At 51.8% G+C, this 24,761-nt stretch overlaps 10 protein-coding genes across 10 annotated transcripts; 5 read left to right on the forward strand and 5 right to left on the reverse strand.

The window, feature by feature from the left end:
- Nucleotides 1-2,560: 2,560 nt before the first annotated feature.
- On the reverse strand, nucleotides 2,561-4,237 carry SAICODRAFT_22171 (uncharacterized protein; the record flags this gene model as incomplete). The annotated part of the gene is made up of 4 exons (XM_019166525.1): nucleotides 4,128-4,237; nucleotides 3,731-4,076; nucleotides 3,186-3,679; nucleotides 2,561-3,135 (listed from the first exon to the last, which is right to left on the reverse strand). Exons 1-4 carry the CDS (start codon nucleotides 4,129-4,131, stop codon nucleotides 2,561-2,563), a joined length of 1,419 nt encoding a protein of 472 aa, XP_019020877.1. The 5' UTR covers nucleotides 4,132-4,237.
- Nucleotides 4,238-4,476: 239 nt separating this feature from the next.
- Nucleotides 4,477-6,229, forward strand: SAICODRAFT_32255 (uncharacterized protein). Its single transcript, XM_019168162.1, has 2 exons — nucleotides 4,477-4,529; nucleotides 4,591-6,229. The coding sequence occupies exon 2, from the start codon at nucleotides 4,639-4,641 to the stop codon at nucleotides 6,181-6,183; it is 1,545 nt and encodes a 514-aa protein (XP_019020878.1). The 5' UTR covers nucleotides 4,477-4,529; nucleotides 4,591-4,638; the 3' UTR covers nucleotides 6,184-6,229.
- Nucleotides 6,230-6,825: 596 nt separating this feature from the next.
- Nucleotides 6,826-9,559, reverse strand: SAICODRAFT_22173 (uncharacterized protein). The gene is made up of 7 exons (XM_019166527.1): nucleotides 9,067-9,559; nucleotides 7,703-9,010; nucleotides 7,444-7,643; nucleotides 7,303-7,390; nucleotides 7,180-7,250; nucleotides 7,037-7,129; nucleotides 6,826-6,987 (listed from the first exon to the last, which is right to left on the reverse strand). The coding sequence occupies exons 1-7, from the start codon at nucleotides 9,196-9,198 to the stop codon at nucleotides 6,939-6,941; spliced, it is 1,941 nt and encodes a 646-aa protein (XP_019020879.1). The 5' UTR covers nucleotides 9,199-9,559; the 3' UTR covers nucleotides 6,826-6,938.
- A 628-nt stretch (nucleotides 9,560-10,187) lies between these two features.
- SAICODRAFT_68175 (flavo protein-like protein oxygenase) lies at nucleotides 10,188-11,528 on the reverse strand. Its single transcript, XM_019170362.1, has 4 exons — nucleotides 11,264-11,528; nucleotides 10,895-11,207; nucleotides 10,659-10,831; nucleotides 10,188-10,606 (listed from the first exon to the last, which is right to left on the reverse strand). The coding sequence occupies exons 1-4, from the start codon at nucleotides 11,317-11,319 to the stop codon at nucleotides 10,234-10,236; spliced, it is 915 nt and encodes a 304-aa protein (XP_019020880.1). The 5' UTR covers nucleotides 11,320-11,528; the 3' UTR covers nucleotides 10,188-10,233.
- Nucleotides 11,529-11,543: 15 nt separating this feature from the next.
- Nucleotides 11,544-15,946, forward strand: SAICODRAFT_10496 (kinesin-domain-containing protein; the record flags this gene model as incomplete). Its single annotated transcript, XM_019165256.1, has 3 exons — nucleotides 11,544-15,572; nucleotides 15,624-15,757; nucleotides 15,817-15,946. The coding sequence occupies 3 exons, from the start codon at nucleotides 11,544-11,546 to the stop codon at nucleotides 15,944-15,946; spliced, it is 4,293 nt and encodes a 1,430-aa protein (XP_019020881.1).
- Nucleotides 15,947-16,552: 606 nt separating this feature from the next.
- SAICODRAFT_10497 (uncharacterized protein) lies at nucleotides 16,553-17,637 on the forward strand (the record flags this gene model as incomplete). Its single annotated transcript, XM_019165257.1, has 4 exons — nucleotides 16,553-16,735; nucleotides 16,794-16,949; nucleotides 17,002-17,124; nucleotides 17,182-17,637. 4 exons carry the CDS (start codon nucleotides 16,553-16,555, stop codon nucleotides 17,635-17,637), a joined length of 918 nt encoding a protein of 305 aa, XP_019020882.1.
- Nucleotides 17,638-18,081: 444 nt separating this feature from the next.
- On the forward strand, nucleotides 18,082-18,974 carry SAICODRAFT_32259 (uncharacterized protein). The gene is made up of 2 exons (XM_019168163.1): nucleotides 18,082-18,512; nucleotides 18,575-18,974. Exons 1-2 carry the CDS (start codon nucleotides 18,098-18,100, stop codon nucleotides 18,922-18,924), a joined length of 765 nt encoding a protein of 254 aa, XP_019020883.1. The 5' UTR covers nucleotides 18,082-18,097; the 3' UTR covers nucleotides 18,925-18,974.
- An 800-nt stretch (nucleotides 18,975-19,774) lies between these two features.
- SAICODRAFT_28112 (uncharacterized protein) lies at nucleotides 19,775-21,217 on the reverse strand (the record flags this gene model as incomplete). Its single annotated transcript, XM_019167092.1, has 2 exons — nucleotides 19,775-20,847; nucleotides 20,995-21,217. 2 exons carry the CDS (start codon nucleotides 21,215-21,217, stop codon nucleotides 19,775-19,777), a joined length of 1,296 nt encoding a protein of 431 aa, XP_019020884.1.
- Nucleotides 21,218-21,861: 644 nt separating this feature from the next.
- Nucleotides 21,862-23,084, reverse strand: SAICODRAFT_189837 (uncharacterized protein). Its single transcript, XM_019166042.1, has one exon. The coding sequence runs from the start codon at nucleotides 22,879-22,881 to the stop codon at nucleotides 21,967-21,969; it is 915 nt and encodes a 304-aa protein (XP_019020885.1). The 5' UTR covers nucleotides 22,882-23,084; the 3' UTR covers nucleotides 21,862-21,966.
- Nucleotides 23,085-23,327: 243 nt separating this feature from the next.
- Nucleotides 23,328-24,664, forward strand: SAICODRAFT_62715 (longevity assurance proteins LAG1/LAC1; the record flags this gene model as incomplete). Its single annotated transcript, XM_019169936.1, has 2 exons — nucleotides 23,328-23,942; nucleotides 24,008-24,664. The coding sequence occupies 2 exons, from the start codon at nucleotides 23,328-23,330 to the stop codon at nucleotides 24,662-24,664; spliced, it is 1,272 nt and encodes a 423-aa protein (XP_019020886.1).
- Between the last annotated feature and the right edge of the window lie 97 nt (nucleotides 24,665-24,761).

Below are 24,761 nucleotides of genomic sequence, written 5' to 3' on the forward strand. Positions count from 1 at the left end.
AGAGGAGGTAAGCGGCGGAGGTGAGAGGAGATCAGAGGAGGATACCTGAGGATACATTGTGTCGAGCGGCCAGCGGCGGGCGGCAGGCGGGAACGTGAACAGCATACTACTACCATACAGCATATTCCATAATCGAACTTTACACCCATGTTCTGAAATTCATTCTGGGATTCATTCTGGGATTCATTCTGGGATTCCCATAATAAGTTCTGTGAACCCATGCCATAGAGGGTCACGTCCCGCACTTTTGTTCCGAGATTCCCATAACCTCGTCTTGGGAGTCCCAAACTTCGTAACGCATACTTTGTCACTTCGTAGGGGAGACATGGAAGGCCACAATCGTGATTTGGATCTCAAGATCCAGAACACAATCATGGTTAAAACGGCATTTGGTAATCCATAATTCTCACGAACGTAGGGAGAAGTGCATTTAGACTACCTCAGGAATTGCAAAAATAACACCTCTAATAAAGGGCTTGCTACAGAAAACTGCCTTCAAGAATGCAACGAAGAGGGGCATCCTGCTTTATATATACACAATCAACGTACTTGATAATGTGATAATGTCCCTACGTCAAAACTAATCGTGGACAAAAAAAGTGGGATTAATCCTTGATTTTTTGTCATGGATTATGCTTGATTCTCGCAGGCTTTTGCGCACCCATTGCTTGATATGATCAGGCATAATCCATGACTTTTTGGGTCTAATTCATGATTATGTCATGTAAGATTCATGAAAAATCCGGAAAGTTCCTACAAATTGGGGGCAAATGCGAGAAAATGAAGTGTATCATGAGTATCCTAATGGCCATGGTAGCACTATCATAGGTCCATAACTCAACATGTTAGCATAAGCTCAGTCAAAGAGAAGTATCTTGTAGCATACCTGACTTTGATTTTGTTTGTGGTGACTTGAAAGATTTTCGGAAATTTCTCAAGTGGTGGTCGGGCTCTGGTCTACATGTTCGCATTTCGGCACAGCCACACACAGCCAAACGCTGAATCCAATAGGAATGTTGTGACATCATCATGATAACATGTTTGCTAATCATGTCTCTGTATGATGGCATAAAGAGTGGAATTTCTTTCCAGGCCGTAATCCATGATAATGTCAAGGACTATGATCCATGTTTCCGTCACATGATTTGTAAACCACACTAACTGCCATGATCCATATGTAATCCTTGTCTAATCCACAATATGACATGGATCACACCTTTTGTTAGGACTGAATGGGTTTAATCCTTGACAACTCGCATCATAGGGCAGGTTTAGTCTTGGCCATGGACCAAATTGCCCTTATTCCCAGATTTAGTTAAAACTCTTGCCCCCAAGTATAGAACAAAATGTATTATGAGTATCCTGGCCGATACAGTAGCAATAAGTATGTTCGTGTAACTCAGTTTGTTAGCACAAGTTCTCAATCACCATGAAGTCGCGTTCATACCTGTGCCTGGCAAGTTTGACCTTCCGCAGGCGCTACTGTATATAAATGCATTTGTTGTACACAGAGTAACTGTTACCACCACACGTACAGCACAACCACCGCATGTCGAGGATATAGAAAGAGGTGGACAGCACTTTTGCCATTCTTGCGATCGATCCTGTACAATGTATGGGTAGATATCGCACAGGCATATGGAGATCATCATCTTCTGGACAATTCGGTTGTGAGGTCCGACCGACAGTGCCCAGGGAATCACCGAGCGGTGCTGCAATTACCATGGCGCATGTGGCGTGGTACCATGCGCAATATATTGGCGGGAACATCAAAGGAGCTGCAACAATAGGAGTAGTCAAAGTTAAAGTTCAAAAGATTCCTATAGGATTTCCGCTCAAAAGCCAATAATGGCCCTTATTCTGACTACCAAAGTTTGATCTGCTTTTATTTTCTGGCCTTTTATTCCTTTTCTTTCCTTCTTTTTCCTCCTCTTTCCTATTCTCTCTTATATTGGGGGTAGTCAAACCTCTGCAAAAAATAACTGGTAGATTTTTAATCGCGCGGCTGCCAGGGCAACTATGCATAAACATTGATTATTTTTTTACTTTTTTTAAGGTGCTCGAGCAGGGTCATGAAAATAATTGCTCAAAAAACAATTGAGTATGGGCCAGCGGATGCGTCCAATTAGGAAATTTCTGCAGGTATCACTCAGGGTTTGTGCATGATCTGCGTAGCCACGTCGCTCAACCTGCCTCGAGGCAAACACACCACCATGGATATTCACGTGAGCGGGAGCTAACCTTCTGCTGAAAAAATACTCTGTCTATGTTTTGTAAGGGTTGGTCAGACCTTGGCGTATTATGCTCTGGATTATAATCTAATTCTCTGTAAATTTTACAGAGGTTTGACTACCCCACTTTAGAAGTCCACTATTCTCAATTTTGACTACCGCTAATAACTGATTTTGCAAGAGCAGGATAATAAATATTATGATGCATAAGCATAATAGCAAATACGAATGAAATACCAAGAAAAACGCCAAAACACAATCCTATACCGTACCAGCCAGCGTAGTTGCACTCACCATGCTTTGAAGCAGAGTGTCAAAAACGGAAGGTATCAGAGCTTATCCCCAACCCTGCCAAATCTCTGCTCCCACATTAACAAATCTCTTGTCAGCTGATCCATCATGTACAAGCTCTCCCTCTTCTCTTCAACTTCCGCCAAAGCCTGCGTGGCTGCACCTCCTCCTTCCTCCTTCACCAACACACCCGCAGTTTCAATCGCAGCAACGGCATCAGCATTTCCAGCCTCGGCTTCGGTTAGCTCCATCACTACCTTTCCACCATTCTGTGCTCGTGCTTTCTCAAGCAACTTCTTCCTATCCTCGCGTTCCTGCGCCATCTCAACTTGTGTGCGATGGATGAATTCAATGATACCAGCAACGCGCTTGCGCATTTCCTGCATGCTCATCTTCCCGGTAACTACGCGCGGTTTTGCCAATTTTTCGCTAGATTCGTGATTCGATTCAACATTGATCGATGCGTTGTTTCGGGCTTTACCACGATTGCCTGGGCCACCGCGACGTTTGGTATGGGACGGAGAGGCAACCGGTGCGGTTGCGGCGGTTGATGTTGCAACCAGCACCGGCTTTGAACGAGACGAGTGGATTGTTGCGTCTGAACCATCACTCACTATACTTCGTCGTTAGCCAGATTCTGGGCGAGGTATTGAAGGAACTCACGATGACCATCGTCCTTCTTCTTCCCTGCACCCTTCTTGTGGCTCTTTTTCGCTTCTGGCTTAGTACTCTCCCGCTCCATCGGTGGCTTTCTTTTCTTCTTCGGTTGCCGCTCGTCATGCACCCCAAACTCCTCTTCATCTTCATCGCCTCTTCCATTCTTCCTCTTACGCGAAGCATCTTCTCTATCCTCCCTCATCCTCCTACCGTCGGATTTGAAGGTTTCAGTATCATCCGGGCCGCGCTTCTTTCCGCGATTCCGACGTTCCTGACGTTCGGCTTCAAGAAGCGAAGCCTGGATAGCGGCTTCGTAACCGGCATCGCGAGAATTCATAGTCGAGCGGCGTTTGGGACTGTGCGAGCGGCCTTGCGGCATGGAATCTTTGGGCGATTTGACTTCACGGGGAGAAGCCCGGGCTGCTGCTTTGTTCTCGGCTTCGACGGCGGCTTGTTGTTCAATGTCGGCGGCGGCAAGATTGTATCGTGACCTTTTATGCCTGTATCCAATCGTTAGCTTTGCTCTTTCAGCGCGAACTTTCTGACACTACCTTCCGCTTCTCACAATGCGATGCAAGTCCGGCCTACACTCCTCACACCAATACACCTTTCCCTCAACCTGGCTCTCATCTGCAATGCCAACACATTGGCAATGCTGCCACACACCGCATCCCTCACAAGCAATCATCTGCGACGGATCGACATCGAGCTCCTCTTCGGCGCGTTGGTCGGCAAGACCGCAGATACAGCGAGTTACTTCGCTCTCTTCATCGACCGGCGCGTCGGGAGCCAGAGTTTCTGGAGGTGTGGTAAGTGTGGATAGAGATGACATGTTGTCTTCTTGAGTCAAAGAAGGGTTTGCCTCCGAACGGAATGGGCGGCGTGGCGATGTTGTCGCTGCGACACCGGTCAGTGAATCCGCTGCGACATGATTCCAACGAGCTTTACCCATCGTCCAAAGGTCAGATTCAGTCAGCCTCTGGCAGGATGTATGCACTGGTCTATCTGTTTCTTGTGACTGAATGCTGGATGTCTGCGACGGTGTACTTCAGCTGGTGGAGGGATCGAAGCAGCGCATTCACCCTTGAGCTTGTTACTGCAGCTGGGTAAGCGGCGGGGGTCTAAACTCAAGGAAAGCACGTGACAGAAACCCGTATTCTTGTAGCAGAACCTTGTAATATTTTGATTTTCGAGTAACGCTCTCTTAAACTTGTTCTGGCGTTGGTCAGGCTATCTTATGTGACCTCTCAATCGTCACTTGGATTTTTGGAGTTCGTAAGCAGTCACACCGGCAAGAGGCAACGAACTTGAACGAACCAACGGCCAACTCCAACTCCGACAGTTACTCATGTAAGCCATCTGTTGATACACCAGCACATTTCAAGCTTCTATTTCTGACTGTTTTGCACAGTTGAAACCGCTGAATATAGGGTCTTGCATCTCCAGAGATCGACGGACCATGTCTCCAGCGCCCCCTCTTCCGCCGGCACAGTATGCTGCTGCCGGTTCTGCTGGGCAAACTGGCCCCGGACCAGTTCATAACAACACGGCTCATCCGGGTGTTCAGACTTCGCCAAACTACCCCCATCGTTTGATCTTGCCTATGCCCAAGAGAAGGGTACCTCCTGCCTCGGCGACCTCGTCACCTGAGGCTGGAAAGGCAGGACTTGTCGGTGGTCCATCCACTCCCAGTCGAACACCGCTATTTCACCTGCCGTATACCTACCCTCCAGTTGACGGAAACTATCCTCCTCCGCCCGCTTCTTCGCCTAGTCCCAACGCATACACCTCCACTGCATCCATCCGTACGAGAGACGGGCTTCCAGTACCCCTTTCAGCCGTACAATATCAGTCTCCAGCTCAGCAGCAACTGACTCCTGGCCGCCAAGAGGTCATATTTGACAGCTCGGATTCGGAGGGGGATCTGGATGCGGCAGATAACTGCCGTCACTGCTCCCGTGGATGCTGCGATTGGTCAGAGGCGAACGCATCTAACAAAAAGAAGCGCAAGATCCCGGGATTTGCTGCACAGGGCGGCTCGAACACTGGTGGATCTGGTGCATCGGTCTCCTACCAAGGCGTTGGTGGCGTAGGCCGTACTGCCAGTGGCTCACGTCGCCGGACAAGCACTCGAGGTACTTCAGTTCCTCTTTCTCCGGCCAACCCTGCTGTCACCCCCTCCAAAGATCGTCATGCGGCCGTTGGAGTTGATGGTGAGAACGGCATTGTCCCGGAGGGTGACTTTTCATTTGTCTGCGAGAGCCCCATTGCCAAGAACCTCCCAACACCTGTTCCTCACAGTTATATTCCCCCGCCAATCCCTGAAGCTCCAGGTCCTTCACACCAAATGCCACCTACTTCCATGTCAGCACCTCAAGCACCTCCTCCTCCGAAACCTAACCCTCCCAAGAAGACACCATCATCGAGTCGTCTCCCGCCGCCGCGCACCCGCAAGCCTCGCCCTCAGAATTCGGAACCGAAGGAAATCTGGGTTTGTCAATTTTGTGAATACGAGGCCATCTTTGGCGAATGGCCTGAGTACCTTTCCCGCCTCTATGATAGAAAGGTACGCGAGGAGAGGAAAGCACGAGCCGAGCGTCGTCGATTGTTGGAGAAAGCAAAGATGGCAGGAAAGGGAAAGAAGGGATTTGGAAAGAAGAAGACCACTACTCCTATCACGAACAACAACACTCATGGCACGGACGCGAATGGAGCACCCATTGAAGGCATTGTGGACAGTGGTCATGCAGAAGGTGGGAATGGGCATCATATAGATGGTCCACTGAGTGAAGGGACTGGGACACAGAGTGAGCATGGGAGTTATGAGGGCGAAGGGCACGATAAGATACTACCGCCAGGACTAACTCTACATTCGGGACATCAGGCAAGGGTAGGCGCAGGGGCGAGGAAGGTTGTTGACTTGGATGACGGCGACGAGATACCCGTCCCTGAAACATTTGAGCATGGCGGGGTCGACGAAGATTCATTCGACTCGGTGGATTAGTGTGTCAATGGTCAAGACGGCGAACGACGTGGCCAAAATGACGGATGGCGGACGCGGGCTCATGAGAAACGACGATGAGGAGATACCACGATGAGCATACTCCATTTACCTACCTACCTCCTTTGTACCTCCCCAGGTGCAATCCTACCCTTTCCTCAGCATACACAGGCGCAAACACAAGCATAGCGTTACGGCATTTATATCATTATCACTAGCATATCGTCATCCCTTGCGACCGCGAGGCGCGTCTACAGCACGCAGCTCGAGGCGATTTTTGTTTTCTTTTTGTTATTACGGTTACGGCATTGTTAGCATATTCCCGATGAATGAATGGATGAGCATTTGAGGTTGATCCGTCTCATCTTGCAGGCCTTGGCAATCGCAATTGCCAGCTGAACGACTGGAAATGCCACACAACGATGTCCGTCCTGTTTTCCCTTTCACACCTCAAGTTCAAAGCGTCCTGCAAATCATGGGCTGCTTTCGCTGTCCACCCTACGTCGTCGCCGGCATGGGGTTCTCGAAAGCATAAGTAAGTGTTCAGCCGTGTACTTAAGTATACGTAGGTCATCTAATTTGGCAGGAGGGTCGACAGGTTGCAGCACCGGAAGAGGGCCAATACAGCTGAATGCTTCAGCTAAACTACCTAGGTACCCATACATTCGTATCTTTCGTCGACCTTGACGGACCAATATTCAGTATTATATATGTGCGAAATGACTACGAGGATGCATCCTCTCCACAACAAAACTTTATCAAATTCCTGCATCGACTTGGTCAATGACCACGGGAGGCCGGTCATATCTGTCCGAGTGTTAGCAGTGAAGCACATATATGACTGACCAAAACTTACGATTTCCAGTCCAGTGTGTTCTGGTACCATGGAGACGCAACGCTCGGTGCGATATCCAAAGTATTCCGGATGTCGTCCGGGCGTTCTACGAACCTGTGACGCAAGTCAGAGATAATAAATCGGGGTGAATGCGGAAAACAAACTGTAATCCCAGGCCAAGAGCGATGTGCCACGCAATATGACAGTGAAACATCCAACAGCCTGGATTGTCCGTCTACCTAACGTGTTAGATAGCTCGCTGGCATTCTGTTCTGTATTCCTCGTACCTTCCAGGCCAAAACCATGGACCCGCCCGGGGGACACATAGCGGTGTCACGACGTACCGGGTTGTAGCCGTCAAGGACTGCCGTTGTACTAGCAAGTGTTAGTACCCGTAAGATCAGTACAATATAACGCTCGTTACTTACTTTGTGAATTGAGCCGCCGACTGAGATAGGATATAAAAGTCATGTCCATGAAGATGCATCGGATGCGCGATGCCTCCAGGTGTCTGGATGACAAAATATACCCACTGGTCCTTCTGGGTAAAGGTGTATACGTTGTAGGACGGAGGATAGCTGAGATTAGAGCCGTACCATGCATGATTCTCAACAATGCCGAGAGTTGGCTAAACCAAAATCTGATAAGTCTAACACCGATAACCTAGATGTTGGAGGGGATACGTACGTTGCTGTAGTCAATCATGAACGAACTCTCTCCAGGGATAGTTGTGTTCAAGTTTCCCGGATCCGTGAAGGTCGGTGCTGATGCTGATGTCGTTGGGGAAGTGGCATTGGTCGTGTTCAGTGCTCCACGGACTTGAGGAGCCCCAGGAGGAGGCCCAAACCCTCTCGCGACAGCAGGAGCCTGGTCCTGAATGTAAAAAAGCTGAGACCGCGAAGGGCCGGAAGTGTTCCAATGATTAGTGATCATTCCGTAGACGAAGTCGGCCTGCAAATCGATGGGAACCTCCTTGAACAGCACAGGTTCCAACATACTAGCCGGCAAATCAAGACAGTTCTCCTGAATGTCCCACTTCTCCGTTACCGGATAGGCCAAGGGCGCTCCGGCGTACCGTAATACTCCAAGACCTGACTGCTGATAGTTTAAATTGAAAGCACAATGGCCCAGAACAGCGGGTTCAGCTCGTATCCAATAATTGTCAACGTCAAGGCTGGCCTCAAATATGATCTCGTAACGTTGTCCAGGTGTAACGAAGATGTGATCGACCACCACTGGTTGAATAGGTGTGTAATCCGTGCTGACAAGCGTAAAGTTGTGCTTGTCGATGCTGAAATAGACACTGTTCTCTCCACAGCTACCGACAAGACCCATCTTGTACTTCTTGCCCGGCTCGACAGTGACATTCAGGTGAGCACCGGTGATCGTACCCGAATTATTGAAGACATTCGTGCCGTTCAGGAGAAGGTTGACGGCATTTTCAAGCACGGCACCGGCGCCAAGACCGCTGTGCGAAAAGTTCCGCATAACCTGGAAAGCCGATATGTGACGCCAATCCTCAAGCATTAAAGGACCCAAGTCGACATCATAGTTGGCGCTTGTTGGGCCATAGACGGTAAGCGGACCCAACACTCCTTCAACATATTGCAAGCTGAAATGAGAGTGATACCATGACTGACCATAGTGATCGGCTTTGAAATGATAGGTGAAGTTTCCGCCGGGTGGGATTGGCGTCTGAGTGACACCTGGGACGCCATCCATATCGTTGGTGTTCAGCTGAGTTTGTGCGTGCCAGTGGATCGAAGTTCCATTGTCTTCAAGTTTGTTGGTGACATGAACCTTGATCTCGTCTCCCCAATTTGCCCAGATGTTCGGTCCTGGAATGGTACCATTGACGCAAAGGACTTGCCTTTCAAAACCATCAGGAGCGAGAGTGATGTTGACAATCTCAAGCCAGTATTCGCGGATGACACCGGTGTTTGGGGATTCTTCAACTGAATAGTAGTCTGTATAGATACTGTAATTACCCCAGCACTAATGACCTTGTCAGTACATAACGAAGACCTGATCTCGTGTGGGAAAGCACTCACCGAGCGGTTGCTAGCAGAGTTCTCACAATACGAGTCGGCCCTGCGCTCTAAGGGAAGGACGTGAGCAAATATGCTTTGGAAGAGAACGACTGTCGCGTTGAGAATGAGTAAGAGTCGAAACATGACGGCCATGGTTCGTGCAACGTCAACGACTGATCTGGAAAGAAGAAAGCTTGTGGCTTCCCCGACGTTTGTCGAACGAGTGGTTGAACGGAATATGTAGTCCAGTAAGCTCCATTATATACCTCGCCTTTGGCAATGGATATGGTGACTGTCGTCGAGCTTGCGCCGGCACCGTTCCGTTTGCGTGGGCACGGTTGCTCAAGAGCAGCAAGTACATACAGTACCCCAGGCTTTCCGGTACGCAACCGAGCGCGGCTGGTTCGAACTTGAACGCCGGCCGTGAGTGGTGAACCCCTTCGTCTTTAAATTAAGGATATCCAGAAATAGCTGTGGTCGGTTGGCGAATGGTTGTTTGGTACGTGGCATATACTGCGCAATGAGGTGTTATCAGGATGCGACGGTGCGAACAGTACAAGTATACCGATACCGGCCAGCTTTGACTCTCCTACGGTCCGAGGGCTAGAGGTCCGCTTCCGTGCCCGTAGACCGATAGATAAACCTGAAGCTTCGTCATCCTTGCTCCGATCTGCAGAAGATCACTTTTTGTGCTTGCTTGCCGCATCCACTCAGATATCTTCACGGCCTGTAGAATGTCGTTTCCCTATATAGCCGCTGGAACGAGACAAGCGATTTGTAGCGTACCCCAATTGCTGAAAACACGGATCAAAAATCAATCGCATGAAACGTATGGGGGAATTCGGCCAATTATCGAATTTGTCTCAGGCGTTGCGGCATATCCAATATGGAGCGTAGGCCATGGTCAACTTACCTTCATATATGATCAAGCCCATCGCGGCATGCTACGAACCCGCATTTGAAAGTAATTGGGATTCCGAATTATGAGCTGAAAAATGGTCCGAGAAGAACAGACATTGAGTCATCACTGCGACCCTGATCTCCTACTTTGCAGGTTCGACTACGTGAACGTATCGGGATCTTTATTGCGGACGTGCTTGGGCGATGTCACGTAGGCGTTCAACAACGCACCGACGTCCAAACTCGAGAAAACATACATTCAAAATCCGAACAACTCTTAACACAAATCTAATTCTTCAACCCCTCCGCCTGCGCCCTAACCCTCTCCCTAACCAACCCCTCCAACCCCCCTCCCTCAACTTCCTTCCCCCAATCCGGCCTCGGCATTTCAAACCCCTCCCCAACCCTCCCATACGTAATCCCCCCCAACCTAGACACAGGCTTCAACACATTTACATCAACGATATTCTTCGACGAGTTAAGCGCATCTTCGCGGACGTGAAAGTAGACACCCTCGAGGACGAGGAGGGTTCCGGTTTGTGCGTGCGGAGGGAGTTTGGAGTGGAAGGGTGTTGAGGAGAGGAGGCGGCATTCGATGCTGAAGGCGGATTCGGCGACGATTGGGGCTTTTACGACCTTAGACGGAGTTTGTGTCAACCCACTACGCCCTCGATATTAGCACGTGCAAAAAAGGGAGATGAGGGAGGATGTACGTGAGAGCCCATTCGGAGACGTCGGAGGGAGCGTTGATGGCGCAGTAGTTTGCCGCTTCGACCATCCACTCTGAGATAATATTCACCGTTAACTCTTTTGTGTCGAGGGCGTTTTGGAGGGTATCCTTGAATGCGCCTTGGCCGGACGAGAAGCCGACAACCAAAATCGGTGGCTATCCAACAATCCCAATCAGCATTTGTACGTAAGAAGGATGAGGGGGTGAGGGAGGACGCACGTCGTGATTGACGATCTGCGTATACGAAAACGGCGCCAGATTCTCTCCTTTCCCATCCTTCGAAACGGTACTAACAAACCCAATCGGCCTCGGCACCACGCCCGAAATCAACAGCTTGTAGTTATCACCGGGGACTCTTCCCTCCTCATACGGATCAATACTGATTTTCTGCTTGGTGAGGACAGAGGGGTCGGAAGAGCCAGAACCGGGGGTCCAGGCTGGGTTGGGAGATTTGGTGTAGGTGAAGCCCGGCCGGGTAGTGTCATAGTCTGGACGAGAGGCTTCGACGGATTTGAAGTCTTTGTGGGGGTTACTTCAGTATAAGTCAGCATATGACCACAGCTGGGGGATCAAGGATGAAAGACGCACCGACCGAGGGCAGCTTCCCACTTCTTGGTTGCTTCTGAAGCGGCGTTGGTAGACATCGTTCTTCTTGTCGACTGCAAAAGAAAACGGATCAATACACGAGATTGAGCCAGTTTGGAAAAGATGTTGGGGGGTGGATGTCGTCGTTACAGGGAGAATCTTGCCAGATCGGGTACTGCACCATCACTGCTCGGTCTGAGAACACTATACGTCGGCCAACTCTAAAGAGAGGGAGAATGATGGGAGAGCTCCGTTGACGCTGGACGACAAACAACAACGACCAATGCACCCGTCGACTCCGCAGACAGACAGGTTGACCAGTGATGGAGGAGCTGCGGCTCAACTCGCTCCTCCTCTGCCGTCATTCAGTACCCCGTTCAGCCATCGGCCATTGTCAAGCACCTCGCCATCCCTCGACTCTCAATCCAACAACAATGACAAAAAGACAGTTCCCGTCCAAGTCGCCATCCGCGTCCGTGACCTGCTGGACCAAGACGCCGCACACATCCCCACCCGTTTCCTCAAATCCTGCGTCGAATGCCACTCACCAACGACCCTCTCTCTCCCCTCCACTGGTCCGTCCTCCTCCACACCTGCTCCCACGAGCACAGGAGGAACGAGAAAGAGCTACACCTTCGACCACGTCTTTCCCCCACCCACAACCCAATCCCAAATTTACACCTTCCTCGCACCCGGAATCGAAGCATTCGTTCAGGGGTACAACGTCTCCATCCTCGCTTACGGGCAATCCGGAGCCGGAAAATCCTACACGATGGGGACCTCCTCGGAATCTTTGGCGTCAGAGGGGATGGGCGTCATTCCGCGTGCTGCTCAGCATTTGTTCGAGGTGTTGCCGAGGGGAGGAGGAGGGGAGTCGAGACCGGGGACACAGACGGGGATGAGGACGCCGCAGCCCAGTCGGTTGAGTATGCCGCCGTCTACCTCTAGTCCGAGGCCGGGGAGTGCTTTGTCACTTTTGTCGAATGCCACGAATAAGGGGGAGGGATGGGAGTTGAGCGTCTCCTACCTCGAAATCTACAACGAGACGATTCATGACCTCCTATCCCCCTCGTCGTCCTCCAGCATTGCAATTAGCACCTCGGCGACAGGGGTAATTCAAGTCACCGGCCTCGAGCGTGTGCCGGTAACGTCGGCCCGCGAAATATTGGAGGTATTGGAGAGGGGAAGTAAGGTCCGACAGACAGGCGAGACAGGACAAAACGAGAAAAGCTCTCGCTCACACGCCGTCTTCACCCTCTGGCTCACCCAACGCCGTCCACGCACAACAACCCCTCCTCCCCCTCTCACCGAAGGCGGAGCAGGACCAGGGATGGTGACGGTAGTGAGTAAAATCAATTTCGTGGATTTAGCGGGAAGTGAGAGGTTGAAGAATACGGGTGCGGTGGGTGGGAGGGCGAAAGAGGGGATTGCGATTAATCAGGGGTTGGCGAGCTTGGGGAAGGTTATTTCACAGCTGTCGTCTGTCCATCCTACTCCCTCTGTCTCGGGTGGGGCTTCGATTGGGGTTCGTCATATTTCGTATCGTGACTCAAAGTTGACACGACTCCTGCAAGACTCACTCGGTGGTACCGCGCTGACATACATGATTGCATGTATAAACCCAGCTGAATACCACCTCGGGGAAACGCTGAATACAATTGGGTATGCGCAGCGGGCACGGAAAGTGAGGGGGCGGCCTGTTGTTGGGGAGATTGGGGAGGAGGGGTGGGGTGTTGAGGAGTTGAGGGGAGAGGTGGAGAGGTTGAGAACGTCATTGAAAGGGATGCAACTACACGATGCGAAGGTGAAGGGTGTGGAAGGGGAGAGGAGGACGCCGGAGAGTGTAACGAGTGTTGGGCTGCGAGGCCAGTATGAGAGCTTAATCGCGGAATACGAGGAGACGATTCGCAAGCTTGAGGATAGTCTGTCAACCACGCGGATTGATCTGAGCACAACCGAATCCCACCTCCTCGACCGCGACCAAAAACTCGCGTACTCCGAATCCCTCAATCTCACACTCCAACAACGTCTCGCGAAACTCATGGAACGTGAGAGTGCGACGGAGGCTTACCTCCAAGATTTGGAGGAGAAGTTGGAGGGGGAGGTAAGTGCGGGTGATGAGACGTCCGCTCTCGTACAGAATTTAAGGGGTGAGATGGGGAGGTTGAGGAGGGAAGGTCAAGCTGCCGAGGCGTACATCGCGGACCTCGAAGAGCGGCTCGCGAGGGCTGACGCGGATGTGGAGGGTCTCACAGCACACGTCGAACGTCTCGAGAACGAGATGGAGTGTGATCGACGTGATGCCCGACTCGACTCCCTGTTGAAAGAGCTGGACGAGTTTAACTCGACCGGGATGAATGGGGAGAAGTTGGATGCGGCGGAGCAGATCGCAAAGTTGGAGGATGATTTGAGTGTGTTGCAGAGTTCGCATGAGACTGCATTGACGGATTTGGATGATATCAAGCGGAAGCACGAGGAGACCTTGAGGGAGTACGCAGATATCAATGATCGACTCTCCGAAGCTTTGTCATTGAATGCTTTCGCGATGGCGAATCCCACGCCGGCGCATTCGGCCGCGACGGCGACTACGACAACGACAGCCCTCATCGCAAGTACGAAAGACAAAAGTGGCATGGATATAGATTTAAAAGGCACGGCGGGAACAAGTCACCAGCCCTTGTTCTCGCCACCTACCTCGCTTTCGCTATCGCAGGAGTTGCAATTGGCTGGGGAGTCGCTGTCAACAACATCGGACAGCGCTCATACAAACATACATATTACTACTAATAATCTTACAATGGAGGAGTTGGAGAGAATCCTCAAAAGGAAAGAGGAGGGGTGTGAGAGGTTGAGGAGGGAGATGGAGGTGGTGAGGATGAGGGAGGGTTACAGTGCTGCGGAGGAGAGTGTGGTGTTTGATGCGGAGCGTGAGGGTGCGGGTGCGGGGGTGGAGAGGCCAGGTCCGACGAGGGCGGATACGAGTGTGTCAGTCTACCAGACCGCAGGGAATACCCCTTTGGGCACGCACCTCCCGTTGTCGAACTTGCCTTTGGTCGACGAGCCGTCCGCCGGCACAACATTGAGAAGCGAGGAGCTGGACGACACCCCACGCACCGGCTTCTCCACCCTCAACAACGCCCTCATCTCCGTCGCAAAACCGGTCCGTCTCTCCCGCGAAGTAAGCACCGAAGAATTCCACGGCGATGACGCTCGCCGCCAGCTGTACGAGAATATCATCCGGCAGTTGCATGACCAGCTACAGGAGGCCGTGCAGCGGGCTGCGGAAAGGGATGAATTGGTTGTCAAATTTGAGGGGATGGAGAGGGAAATGGAGATGATGAGGGGTGGTCGTGTTGCGACGGACGGGAATGTAAGCGTGGAGGGGGATGATAGTTTCCGGACGGCGAGTGAGGGGCCGAAGAGTGATGGTACCGACACCACACGAGGCCAGGACTTGAGATTGAAGATCAAGCGCCTCGAACAAGAGTTGCAGGAGACACATCACTCTTGGTCCCAAACCCTTGAACAAGAACGCTCCGAAGCAAACTCCCACCTCGCCCGTCTTCGTGGCCAGCTCTCCTCAACCGAAATCATCATAAAAGCCCACCTCGACCGCATTTCCTCCCTCGAAGACGAACTCCAATCCTCCCACCGCGAAAACGAACACCACAAAGCCAACACCCTCGAACTCCAATCCCTCATCTCCTCCCTCGAAGACAAAATCATGTTAGTTCAGAGAGACCGAGAGGAGGTTGGTGAGAAGTTGGCGGATGTGGCGAATGTGTTGGAGGGGATGCAGAGGGAGTATGCGGCGACGTTGTTGAGGGCTGAGGAGACGAGTGCGGCGGCGGAGGGGCATCGGAGGAAGGTGGGTGCGTTGGAGGCTGAAGTTCGTGCCCTTAGGGTTGATCGGGACTCGAATGGGGCGTATGAAACTGAGGCGTCGGGTACGAAGGGACGGTATCCAACCGGGTACAACCCCGACCGCCGTCCCTCCGCCTCCTCGGTCAACTCCTCTCCCAGCAACGGCAACGGACGACGCACAACGCTCAGTCTTCACACCCCTCCTCCTTCAATGCAGTTCCCTATCCCGATGAACCAACTTCCGCCCCTCCCCGCAAGTCCAAGTCCGAATGGAACGGGACGTGCTTCGAAGCTGAGGGAGAGCGTGGTCAGTAACGCCAGTAGCCGCATCGGGGAATATACCGAGTTAGAGGAGAAATTGGACAGGCAGGAAGCTGAGGTGCGGAGGTTGGAGGATCAGTTGAGGCAGGAGAGGAAGTTGATTTCCGCGTTGGAGGATTCCCTGACGGTACCTTGAGTGTGGTCTCTCTTTTAAGGTATAACTAATATCGGCGTACAGGAAACGGAGAGACTCGTTCGCAGTTTGAGGACGGACATGAAAAAAATCGAGACGGAGAAGCAGTTGTTACAGAGTCAGGTTGGGGCGATGCAAGCTACCATTGACGACATGCGAGAGGAGACAGCGTCCTACAGGTATGCCAAACCAGACTCCTCCACGATGCGTCTCGGGAGCTCATGGGTGATGGTAATAGGTACTCTCAACAAGAATTCGAACAGGAACGCGTGAACCGCGCTCGTGCAGAGGAAGCGAAGAGGGCATTGGAGGAGCGTATGATGGCTTTATCACAGAAACGGAAGAGCAAGTTTCTCGGGTGTTTCTAACCTATACGGAGGTCATATATTTCAATTGCTACATTATGGAGAAGGTAATCGTGGGCCAAGCTTCGAAAGGTTCGGGATCGACCATGTACATGCATGATCCCAGGCGACGGTCAGGCGGGTCTCCTTGCACGCGTCGCGTATACCCTCTCTGCTCCTCCTCTTGCGATTGCTGTGCTCCGCTCTGCCGTTGTATGTTCTGAACCTTTTGCCCAGTCAAGCAGCGTCGTCATCGTCTATCTATCCTTATTCAAGTCTACGTCGCATCTTCTCTCACTTCCCTTTGCGTGGTTCATTATCGGGAGATGCGTTGTTGCTGCGCGGTTGAAGTGGAATCAAAACAGACGGCAGCCACGTCCCCTAGGACGAAGAAAAACAGGGGAAGGTCCATCGTTCATCCAGCATTTACTCCCAGGAAAACACCAAAGGACACGTGAAAGGACCAGCCGACACTCTCCGCTCTCTTGACTCGGCCCATTCGTTTCGCCTGTTTGACTTCATCCGTCAACTCCACTTTTCGACCGCATACACTCCTTACCTTCTCTATCGCCCATCATCAACAGCGCTTTCATCCCAGCCGAAGCGCCAGACAGCACAGTATAATACAAGATGAACGGGTACAGCAACGGCTACACCTCTCCAGAGGCGCGTCCCTACAGCGCTGGACAAGGATACCTCTCCAACCCACCCACCACCGCCCACGGACAACAACTTCAAGCACGACACGTTGAATGGGATATCGGGGTGGTCATCTCAAACCCGTTCTGGTTGATTACGGGAAGTGTCGCGGTCGTAAGTTCTCAAACCATCAATGCCAAGTGAGGCTTGGTTGCTGATATGGGATTTACAGATTGCCTGGCTCATTGCCTTCATCGCGTCCATTGCTGGCGACGCACAATCTGACTTCCCGCATTTCGCGTGGTGGGTCATCATGTACCAAATCTGTGTCATCGCCGCCGTTCTTTGCGCGGTTGTCACGTCGACTATTCCTGAATACACTCTTGCAGTACGTTTTTCTGTAGGAAGATGGTTACAAACCGCTAATACAGAGCGTACAGTTGGTAGGATTGGTCGTGACCGCGTTCTCATGGACGTGTTCGATTACGAATACCCTCATCTACTCCGACTCATCCGCATTCTCCGCCGCAGGTGCTGGACACCTCCTTCTCTCCATCATCAACGTACGTCTTGTCCTTCTCCTCGCTTTCAAACACCCTTGCTAATGTTGTTTTGTGTAGCTTTTGTGGATTCTGTACATTGGCACCGCACCCACCGCATTCCCCCGCTCCTACATCGACTCCTACAGCATCCCCCACCTGCCATCCTCCACAAACGGTGGTGGTCCCGCAAGCACACCCTACCCCTTCTCCTCCTCATACGCAACCCAAAAATCACCCCCAACCTCAGCCGCCTTGCCCCTCCCCCACCCCCACGTATCCGCACCCCTCGAGTCCACCAACCAAACCACCACCGCAGTTGAGGATGAAACCCTCCCGGCCCCAATGGAATACCCCTACCGCGCAAAGGCAATCTACAGCTATACTGCCAACCCGGAAGACCCGAATGAGTTGAGTTTTGCGAAGGGTGAGGATCTGGATATTTCGGATATTAGTGGGAAGTGGTTTCAGGCGAGGAAGGTTGGGGGGGAGGTCGGGATTGTGCCGAGTAACTATGTTACGATTTTGGATCGTTAGGCGACCGACATGAGCGCGAGAGAATGGCGGGCGGTGAGAGGTTGAGTGAGTGAAGTTGAGGACGCGGTTGGCAGATGTGAATGCGAAGGAGGGAGAGAGTGTGAAGGACAGAGTGGACTCGAACTGGGGGGTGACAAGTTGAGTGTGCGAGGACGTGCATATACAAAGAATAGCAGAATATGGCAGCGGATATGGACAGGAGTTTTGCTTTCTTGGAGGAAGCGCTTGATCTTTGATGGGATGGATATACGTGTGGGTTGGTATATTTCGAAATTTCTTTTTGCATAGTCAATCTATATAATATCCTTGACATACTGTATTGTGCTTTGTCTCTCAGTTGCAAATTGAGATTGGTCTCGGGGTTGGTCGTCGTCGAAGATGTCATGTTGCACGGAAAGATCGGGGGATGCGGGTGTAGCCGAAACCTTAATTGAGTTGCGACAGGAAGGGAAGAGAAATGATGATTGAAGTGAAGAGGAAGAGGACTACGATTGAGCATTTCTTTGCTCCGCAGGCGAAGCGGTTGCTCTTGGAGGGATCAAACGAAGCGAAGAAGGTCGATCCACCGAGTCGCCACCCACCCACCGCGAAGCCTCTGTCAACAAAGCCATATGATGTGCCAGAGATACCCGGCCTAATAGTCCACCCAAACTTCATTTCTCCTACCGAGGATCGCGCCACCATCACCTTCCTCGACACCCTACCCTGGCGTAACGACCTCCAACGCCGTACCATGCATTTCGGCGGAACATATTGCTACGGCCATCACGTCGGTGAGGGCGGGAAGAAAGCTCCAGGGATGCCGGGGGAATTGGGGTGGATCGTGGAGAGGGTGGTTGGGGAAGGGATTTTTGAGAGTTGTGATCCGCCGACGAGTGAGTAGATGTCTCGGTCACCAGGGCTACGAGAGGGTGAGCTGACAGTGACGTGGTGATAGATTGCATCGTGAATGAGTACGTAGGCAACCAAGGCATCAACGCCCACGTCGACAAACTCACCTGCGGCCCCACAATCGCCTCCCTCTCCCTCAACCACGGCTGCTACTTCAAATTCTACGAACTTCAATCCCCTCACGACGGAACGGTTTGTTCAGGCAAGAACAAAGACGCACCGAGAACCGGGAAAGAGGTAGAGTTGTGGGTGCCGAAGGGGAGTTTATTGGTGATGAGTGGTGATGCGAGAAGTTTGTGGCAGCATGAGGTGCCGAGGACGATGAGGGGACGGACGAAGTTCAGTAGGAGGGTCAGTTTGACGTATAGGGCTATGGGGAGGAAGGGTAGTACTTGATCTGAAATATATATATAGCTTCTCGATACCTAGGTAGTGATTGCCAAACTGCATCAATTAAGATACCGAACATAACGGATGGAATGATGAGTGTCGCCATAGACTGATTATTGTACTCAAGGGAACGAAGCATGGGGACCGTTGGGGACCACGATATCAGAACGCCGAAGAGTTAACCATTATACTAGACAAAAAAAACCTAAGGAAAACCAGAAGGTGAACAAGAACACACCGGCGAGCCGTCACATCCCCACCCACAATAGACATTTTTGAAGATGACCCAGATATACTTCCAAGGCCCACATCTTTTCAACTCCCAATTCCTCCAACAGAATGCACCCAGTTTCCAAAGGAGGACTCCGTCAAACAGCACACCCAAACCCGAAAAGAAAACCCAAGTAAAGAACGAATAATTCCCATGTAACACAAGCGCCATCAAAGACACAACGTCATAGATCTTTTTTGTACAACCTCCACTCCGCAGAGTACCTCCCTCGTCTTTCACCAACGATCTGCGTAATTTGTAGCTCCACTCACTTCGCCAACGACACCAATAAAAATGCCGCACGCATCCCAAGAAAGTTTTGCTGATGATTTTTTGTGTGCTAGCATTGTAGCTTTTTTGTAGTTGATGAACCGAAATGCAGGAAAACAGCGCCCGGTATCCGAATAAGAAAATCGAAGTAGGAATGTCGATGCCCGTGCCGAGAACTCGCAATAACGAAAAACGAAACGCCCAAAAGTAGTAAAAAAGACAGGTCCTCCCAGCAACCCAACGAAAAGAACGAAGAACCAATAACGTATGTACAATCCCAAACGAGTAACGCCAGACACAATGACAAGCCGTTCTTTAACCCCAGACATCCAAAACACCAGTCAATCCCTTTCCTCCCAAAAAGATTTGCTTAGTCCACTCTCCATTAGCGCCTCCCTGTCCGGCAGAGACGCTCCTCTTCTGTTCACCGGCACCTGGCGCGTCCTCAAAACCCGGGTATTGCAACGGGCTCTGAATGGGCCTGGTGCCAATAGGGGCATGCTTGCCACCGATGCTTCCGTTCCTTTGAGCCAAAGGGGCACCAGTGTCGGGGGAAGAAGCTTGCGTAGTAGAAGCCGCCGCGGTATTGTTGCTCGGGTCGAAGAAAGCCGAGAACTGAGCGCTAGCAGGAGGCGAGAGGCTGCTGTTGCTCTTGGTAGATGGCGCACGCATCTGAGTAGGGGATCCAACAGGCGCAGGTGCGCTGGTAGGAATCTCTTCCCTACCGGCCAAAGGCTCGCTGCCAGTTAAGTACTCAAGTCCAGGCCTAGGGCTAGGGCCACGAGTGGACATGGCAGAGATGGGGTTGCTCCTAGAAACACCCCTCAAGTCATCCTCCTGATAAGCAGGTCCGTCCAAGCCCATGGACCTAACCTGCTGCTGAGGCTGTCTCCTCGCCAAAAGTGACTTCCTCTCCTCATCGGTGTATCCACCCTGGTGGTGGTGACCAGCGTAGCCAGCAGGGCTATGTCCCCTAACCTGAGCATGCTGCTGCTCAGCCATCAACATGTCCCTTTCCCTGAGAGCCATCTCCTCCCTGACCCTCTGCTGGTGAGCCTGCTCCTGACGGGCGACACGCCTCTTCAAGTGCAAAAGCTGCTCGGCCTCACGCTGACGCATGTTGCCAATACCCATTCCGCTGTGAGAACGCTGGTGCATGTCCATATCGTGAGCGTGGTGAAGACCTTGAGGGATTTGAGAAATGTGAGGGAGCGAGTTCATGGGGAGACCGGCAGCGTAGTGGCGGGAAGGAACGGTGTGGGCGATACGAGGGTCCCTCTGATCATAACCGTAGGAAGCTCCAGGAAGACTGGGAAGGTTGGTCTGACGGCCAGGCTGAGCATACAACTTGCCGGTCTTGAGAAGGTTGTCGACAGCCTTTTCAACTTCTGTAGATCAAAAGGGTTAGCATACGTCCGATGACAGGCGTTTGACAGGTAAGTGACAGCTCATCCGGAAAAATGCAGCAAAACTTCATTCAGTAAAACAAAGACTGCTCATTCAATCCCAATGAACTGTATCACAATCCAACATACCTTCCAATTGCGAGTGAAATGCCGCACTGCCAGTTTCTCCGTCCTGACTCTCAGCCTTAGCATTGGCAGCAGCCTGCTGAGCCGCAGCAGCCTGAGCAGCAGCCCTCGACTTATCGTAAGCCATCTGTGCAGGGTTCGAAACACTCTTGTCCGAATATCCCAACCCGCCTCCACCTGACCTGGCGGACCAAGTGGAGGAAGGGTGATCGACGTAAGCAGCCATGAACGGAAGACGAAGGAAGCGCCGGAAGTGTTGGTATTAGAAGATATTCGAGGGGGGATCGGTATGAACAGTCAAGTCCTTCCGATTTGAAGGTGCTGTGGTAGCGGAGTGGGGGGTGTCGTGGGGGGTTGTTGTTGGTTGAGTTTGTGAGGTGGCCGTGCTGCACTGAATTTTCGAGGCGTGCGGTGGCCGCTTATTGGCTCGAGGTGGGGGGCCCGTCAGAGGAGGAAGTCAGTCACGCAGGAAACGGATTACACTGGGAAATATGGCATTGAATGCCTTGTGTTTTTACTGAAAACCTCTTCTGCCCGTGGCCTGCTCCCGGCCTCGCCTCGTTCGCTGCACCTGTAGCTATTTATAGCAGGGCGTGACCGTGAGTGCATCTTGACATCTGAGGAGGACGAGTGCTATTGTTCGTAGTAATGGAATTCTACCGTTGTTGACCTTGGAGTACGCCTGCCATCTCGAGGGAAGTCCTAGGGTTAAACGGGGTTGATGTTGAGCATTACAGTTGACGCCCTCCCAAACGTATGGGGACATAGTTCAAAGACAAGGTAATAAAGCAATTACAATTCCAGATTATGATAAAAATTATCCAAGTGAAGCCCGTATCCCAAAATCACTCTCAAGAAAAGCCAACAACAAGGGTATCCATCCCAACCACTATAGTCCCCACAACCCATCCGGATCCATTCCCATTCGTGTAACCTCAACCTCTACCTCGCCAAACCCGGGTATATGTATGCGTCTCACATCATCATGACACCAACAACACCAGCACCAACCATACCAACCAAACTCACCGCCAAGGCCCCCGCACCGCTGGCAGCAGATCCACTCACCGTTGCAGCAGCAGCACCGCTGACCCTGCTGACACTCGATCCACTGGCTTTGCTGGCAACAGCTGCGCCGGTCGCACTCGCACTCGCAGTAGAGCCCGTTCCACTCGCAGAGGCAGTAGCAGTGGCGGAAGCGGAAACGAGCATTGCGTTCTCGACAGCAACGGTAGCGACATCGATATTACACCTCGACTGGATCGAAGAACTAATACTCGCGTACTCAGCAGTGCCGTTAAACCCGTCATAGTCTTCTCCCTCCTGCTCCCCAACCTCCAACGCCAACCCAATATACCCAACAACACAGTCGGAACAAACAACACTGTCGGGCAACATATTCCACTCCGCTCCGTCCTCGCTGGTATCGTTTGAAATACTGCCAACCGCATCGATCCAAGTTTGATTCGTGGAAGAGAGGACGGCGCAGAGTTCGTCTGTGGAGGAATCGCGAAGACAGTAAAAGTTGTAGTAGTACAACTGCTGCCTCGTTTCATTCGCGGGACTCACATCACCATACACCCCAGGACAATGCCTCGCCGCTCCCTCCACCAACGCTTCCATCCCAGCTAAACACTCCTGCGTACAAAAACTCTCCAACTTCGCGACACCGGCCTCGGTGAAACCACCGGTGGTGGGTGAACCGATGGAGTCGGTGTAGAAGATGGAGAGGTCGCAGGGGATTGTGGTGTTGAGGGTTGCGAGGCAGGCGGCGGGGAGGGCGGAGGTGTTGGACCAGTCGGAGCCATAGGTGTCGAGGAAAGTAAAATCAGCACGCACGCTGTTCACGGCGCCGATGGCGGCAATGAGGGTTGAGAGTTTGAGGAGCATCGTGTATGTCTGCGGATACTGTAAAGATCGTGTTTTCTGAAAGAGAGGGATCGAAGCCTTTATGATGTTGACAACATGAACTGCTCCGGCTTTTAAGTCCCTTCATCTCGGCGTATCCGAAGGGCGGAAACGGTTCTGGATCCTTGCGTCGGATGCGCATGGGAGCGCAGCGCGGGTCAACAGGTTGGTGGGGTGAGTCGGTGTCAGATAGAGACGGTGTAAGGAATAAATTAGAGAGAATTGGCTGTATCATTCTCAGAGGTATAATTGACGTGCGAAACGTGGACTCCCTTCGAATCCGGTCATTGCGGCGTGCCTGGAGCAGAGGGTAACCATCTTGTTGAACTGGAGAGGACAATCACCGCAACACCCAAACCATCAACCTTGCTACGACGACGTCTGAGACGATGTCCACTCTAAGCCCAAACCAAAAAGACCGTCTCCGCATGTCACGTATCCCCTCCGACACAGGTCCCTCAATTGCTACCACACCAGCGAGCGCACGATCCGAGGCTGCGACGGTGAGGAGAAGACGCGCGTTAAGTGTGCAGAGGAGGACGTTGTCGCATACATGGCATTCATACGTCGAGACTTCTAATAATAACACATGGCGTACGTCCCTTTCCCTCTCCCTTCAATTGCGATTGAGTGTACAGCGGGTGTGTGGATATGACAGTGCTGATCATGAATGCTATGTAGTGACGCCGTTAATCGTGATTTTGATCATGCTCGGCTTATTTGCGATCAACCCGACCACGACAAACCCAATCTACCACTTCCTCTTCATCTCTTACCCCGTTTCCGGTGAGCCACCGCGTCCTTACCCTACCGAACCCAGCATTTACCACAACAATCCCCAACTCTATGGAAAGGGACTCTACGATATCGCATTCTGCGTATTCTACACAATCGTGTTCTCGTTTGCGCGAGAGTTCGTGATGCAGGTTTTGTTAAAGCCGTTGGCGAGGAGATGGGGAATCAAGGAGGGAAAGAAGATGAGCAGGTTTTTGGAGCAGGCGTATACGTTCTGCTACTTTTCCATCTCTGGAACATTCGGATTGGTTCGTTTCTCAATCCTCCCATTCTCCTCTCATCGACATCCAACTAACAATTAACACCAACATAGATCGTCATGTCGAGGACTGATATGTGGTTCTTCAACACCCCCGCATTCTGGCAGGCATACCCCCACCGCGCCCTCCCTCTCGACTTCAAATTCTACTACCTCCTCCAAGCCTCCTACTGGCTCCAACAAGCACTCGTCCTCCTCCTCCAACTCGAAGCCCCGCGGAAAGATTTTAAAGAATTGGTATTGCACCACATCATCACCCTCCTCCTCATCGGCCTCTCATACCGTTTCCACTTCACCGCGACCGGGGTAGCGGTCTTCATCACCATGGACGTCTCCGACGTCTTTCTGGCCTTATCCAAATGTCTGAATTATTTGGACCACCCCCTCGGCACCCCCTGCTTCGGCTTCTTCATCCTAGTCTGGTTCTACTGCCGCCACTACCTCTCCGCTCAAATCCTCATCTCCTGCCTAACAACCTACAACAACCCCCCCTACACCCCCTTCCCCGAGCCCATCGACTGGCTGAACCAACAATACAAGTGTTGGATCGCGAAGCCGATTACGGTTGGGTTGTTGGGTGCGTTGTTGGGGGTTAATATTTTTTGGAGTTGGTTGATTTTGAGGATTGCGGGGAGGTTTGTGTGGAAGGGGGAGGCGAAGGATGAGAGGAGTGATGATGAGGAGGAGGAGGAGAAGAAGAAGGGGGAGTAGGGGGAGTGATTCGTAGATGATGATGAGACGTATACGGTATTGCCATGGAGAACACTCTGCCTAGAAATCGTCAAAATAATACACGATCGTTGCCCAA

Source organism: Saitoella complicata (genome assembly GCF_001661265.1).
Source record: "Saitoella complicata NRRL Y-17804 unplaced genomic scaffold SAICOscaffold_31, whole genome shotgun sequence".
Lineage (NCBI taxonomy): Eukaryota > Fungi > Ascomycota > Saitoellomycetes > Saitoellales > Saitoellaceae > Saitoella > Saitoella complicata.

Excerpts from the sequence above, each read along its gene's own strand:
- SAICODRAFT_32259 (XM_019168163.1), top strand. The coding sequence starts at position 18,098 with ATGATTGAAGTGAAGAGGAAGAGGACTACGATTGAGCATTTCTTTGCT. Across the intron at positions 18,513-18,574 it reads GAGTTGTGATCCGCCGACGA|ATTGCATCGTGAATGAGTAC; the intron begins GTGAGTAGATGT and ends ACGTGGTGATAG.
- SAICODRAFT_189837 (XM_019166042.1), bottom strand. The coding sequence starts at position 22,881 with ATGCTCCTCAAACTCTCAACCCTCATTGCCGCCATCGGCGCCGTGAAC.
- SAICODRAFT_32255 (XM_019168162.1), top strand. The coding sequence starts at position 4,639 with ATGTCTCCAGCGCCCCCTCTTCCGCCGGCACAGTATGCTGCTGCCGGT.
- SAICODRAFT_68175 (XM_019170362.1), bottom strand. The coding sequence starts at position 11,319 with ATGTCTACCAACGCCGCTTCAGAAGCAACCAAGAAGTGGGAAGCTGCC. Across the intron at positions 10,832-10,894 it reads CGCAGATCGTCAATCACGAC|CCACCGATTTTGGTTGTCGG; the intron begins GTGCGTCCTCCC and ends ATTGTTGGATAG. Across the intron at positions 10,607-10,658 it reads GTCTCCGAATGGGCTCTCAC|TGGGTTGACACAAACTCCGT; the intron begins GTACATCCTCCC and ends TCGAGGGCGTAG.
- SAICODRAFT_22173 (XM_019166527.1), bottom strand. The coding sequence starts at position 9,198 with ATGGCCGTCATGTTTCGACTCTTACTCATTCTCAACGCGACAGTCGTT. Across the intron at positions 7,644-7,702 it reads TCATGATTGACTACAGCAAC|CCAACTCTCGGCATTGTTGA; the intron begins GTACGTATCCCC and ends ATTTTGGTTTAG. Across the intron at positions 7,391-7,443 it reads TCGGCGGCTCAATTCACAAA|TACAACGGCAGTCCTTGACG; the intron begins GTAAGTAACGAG and ends AACACTTGCTAG.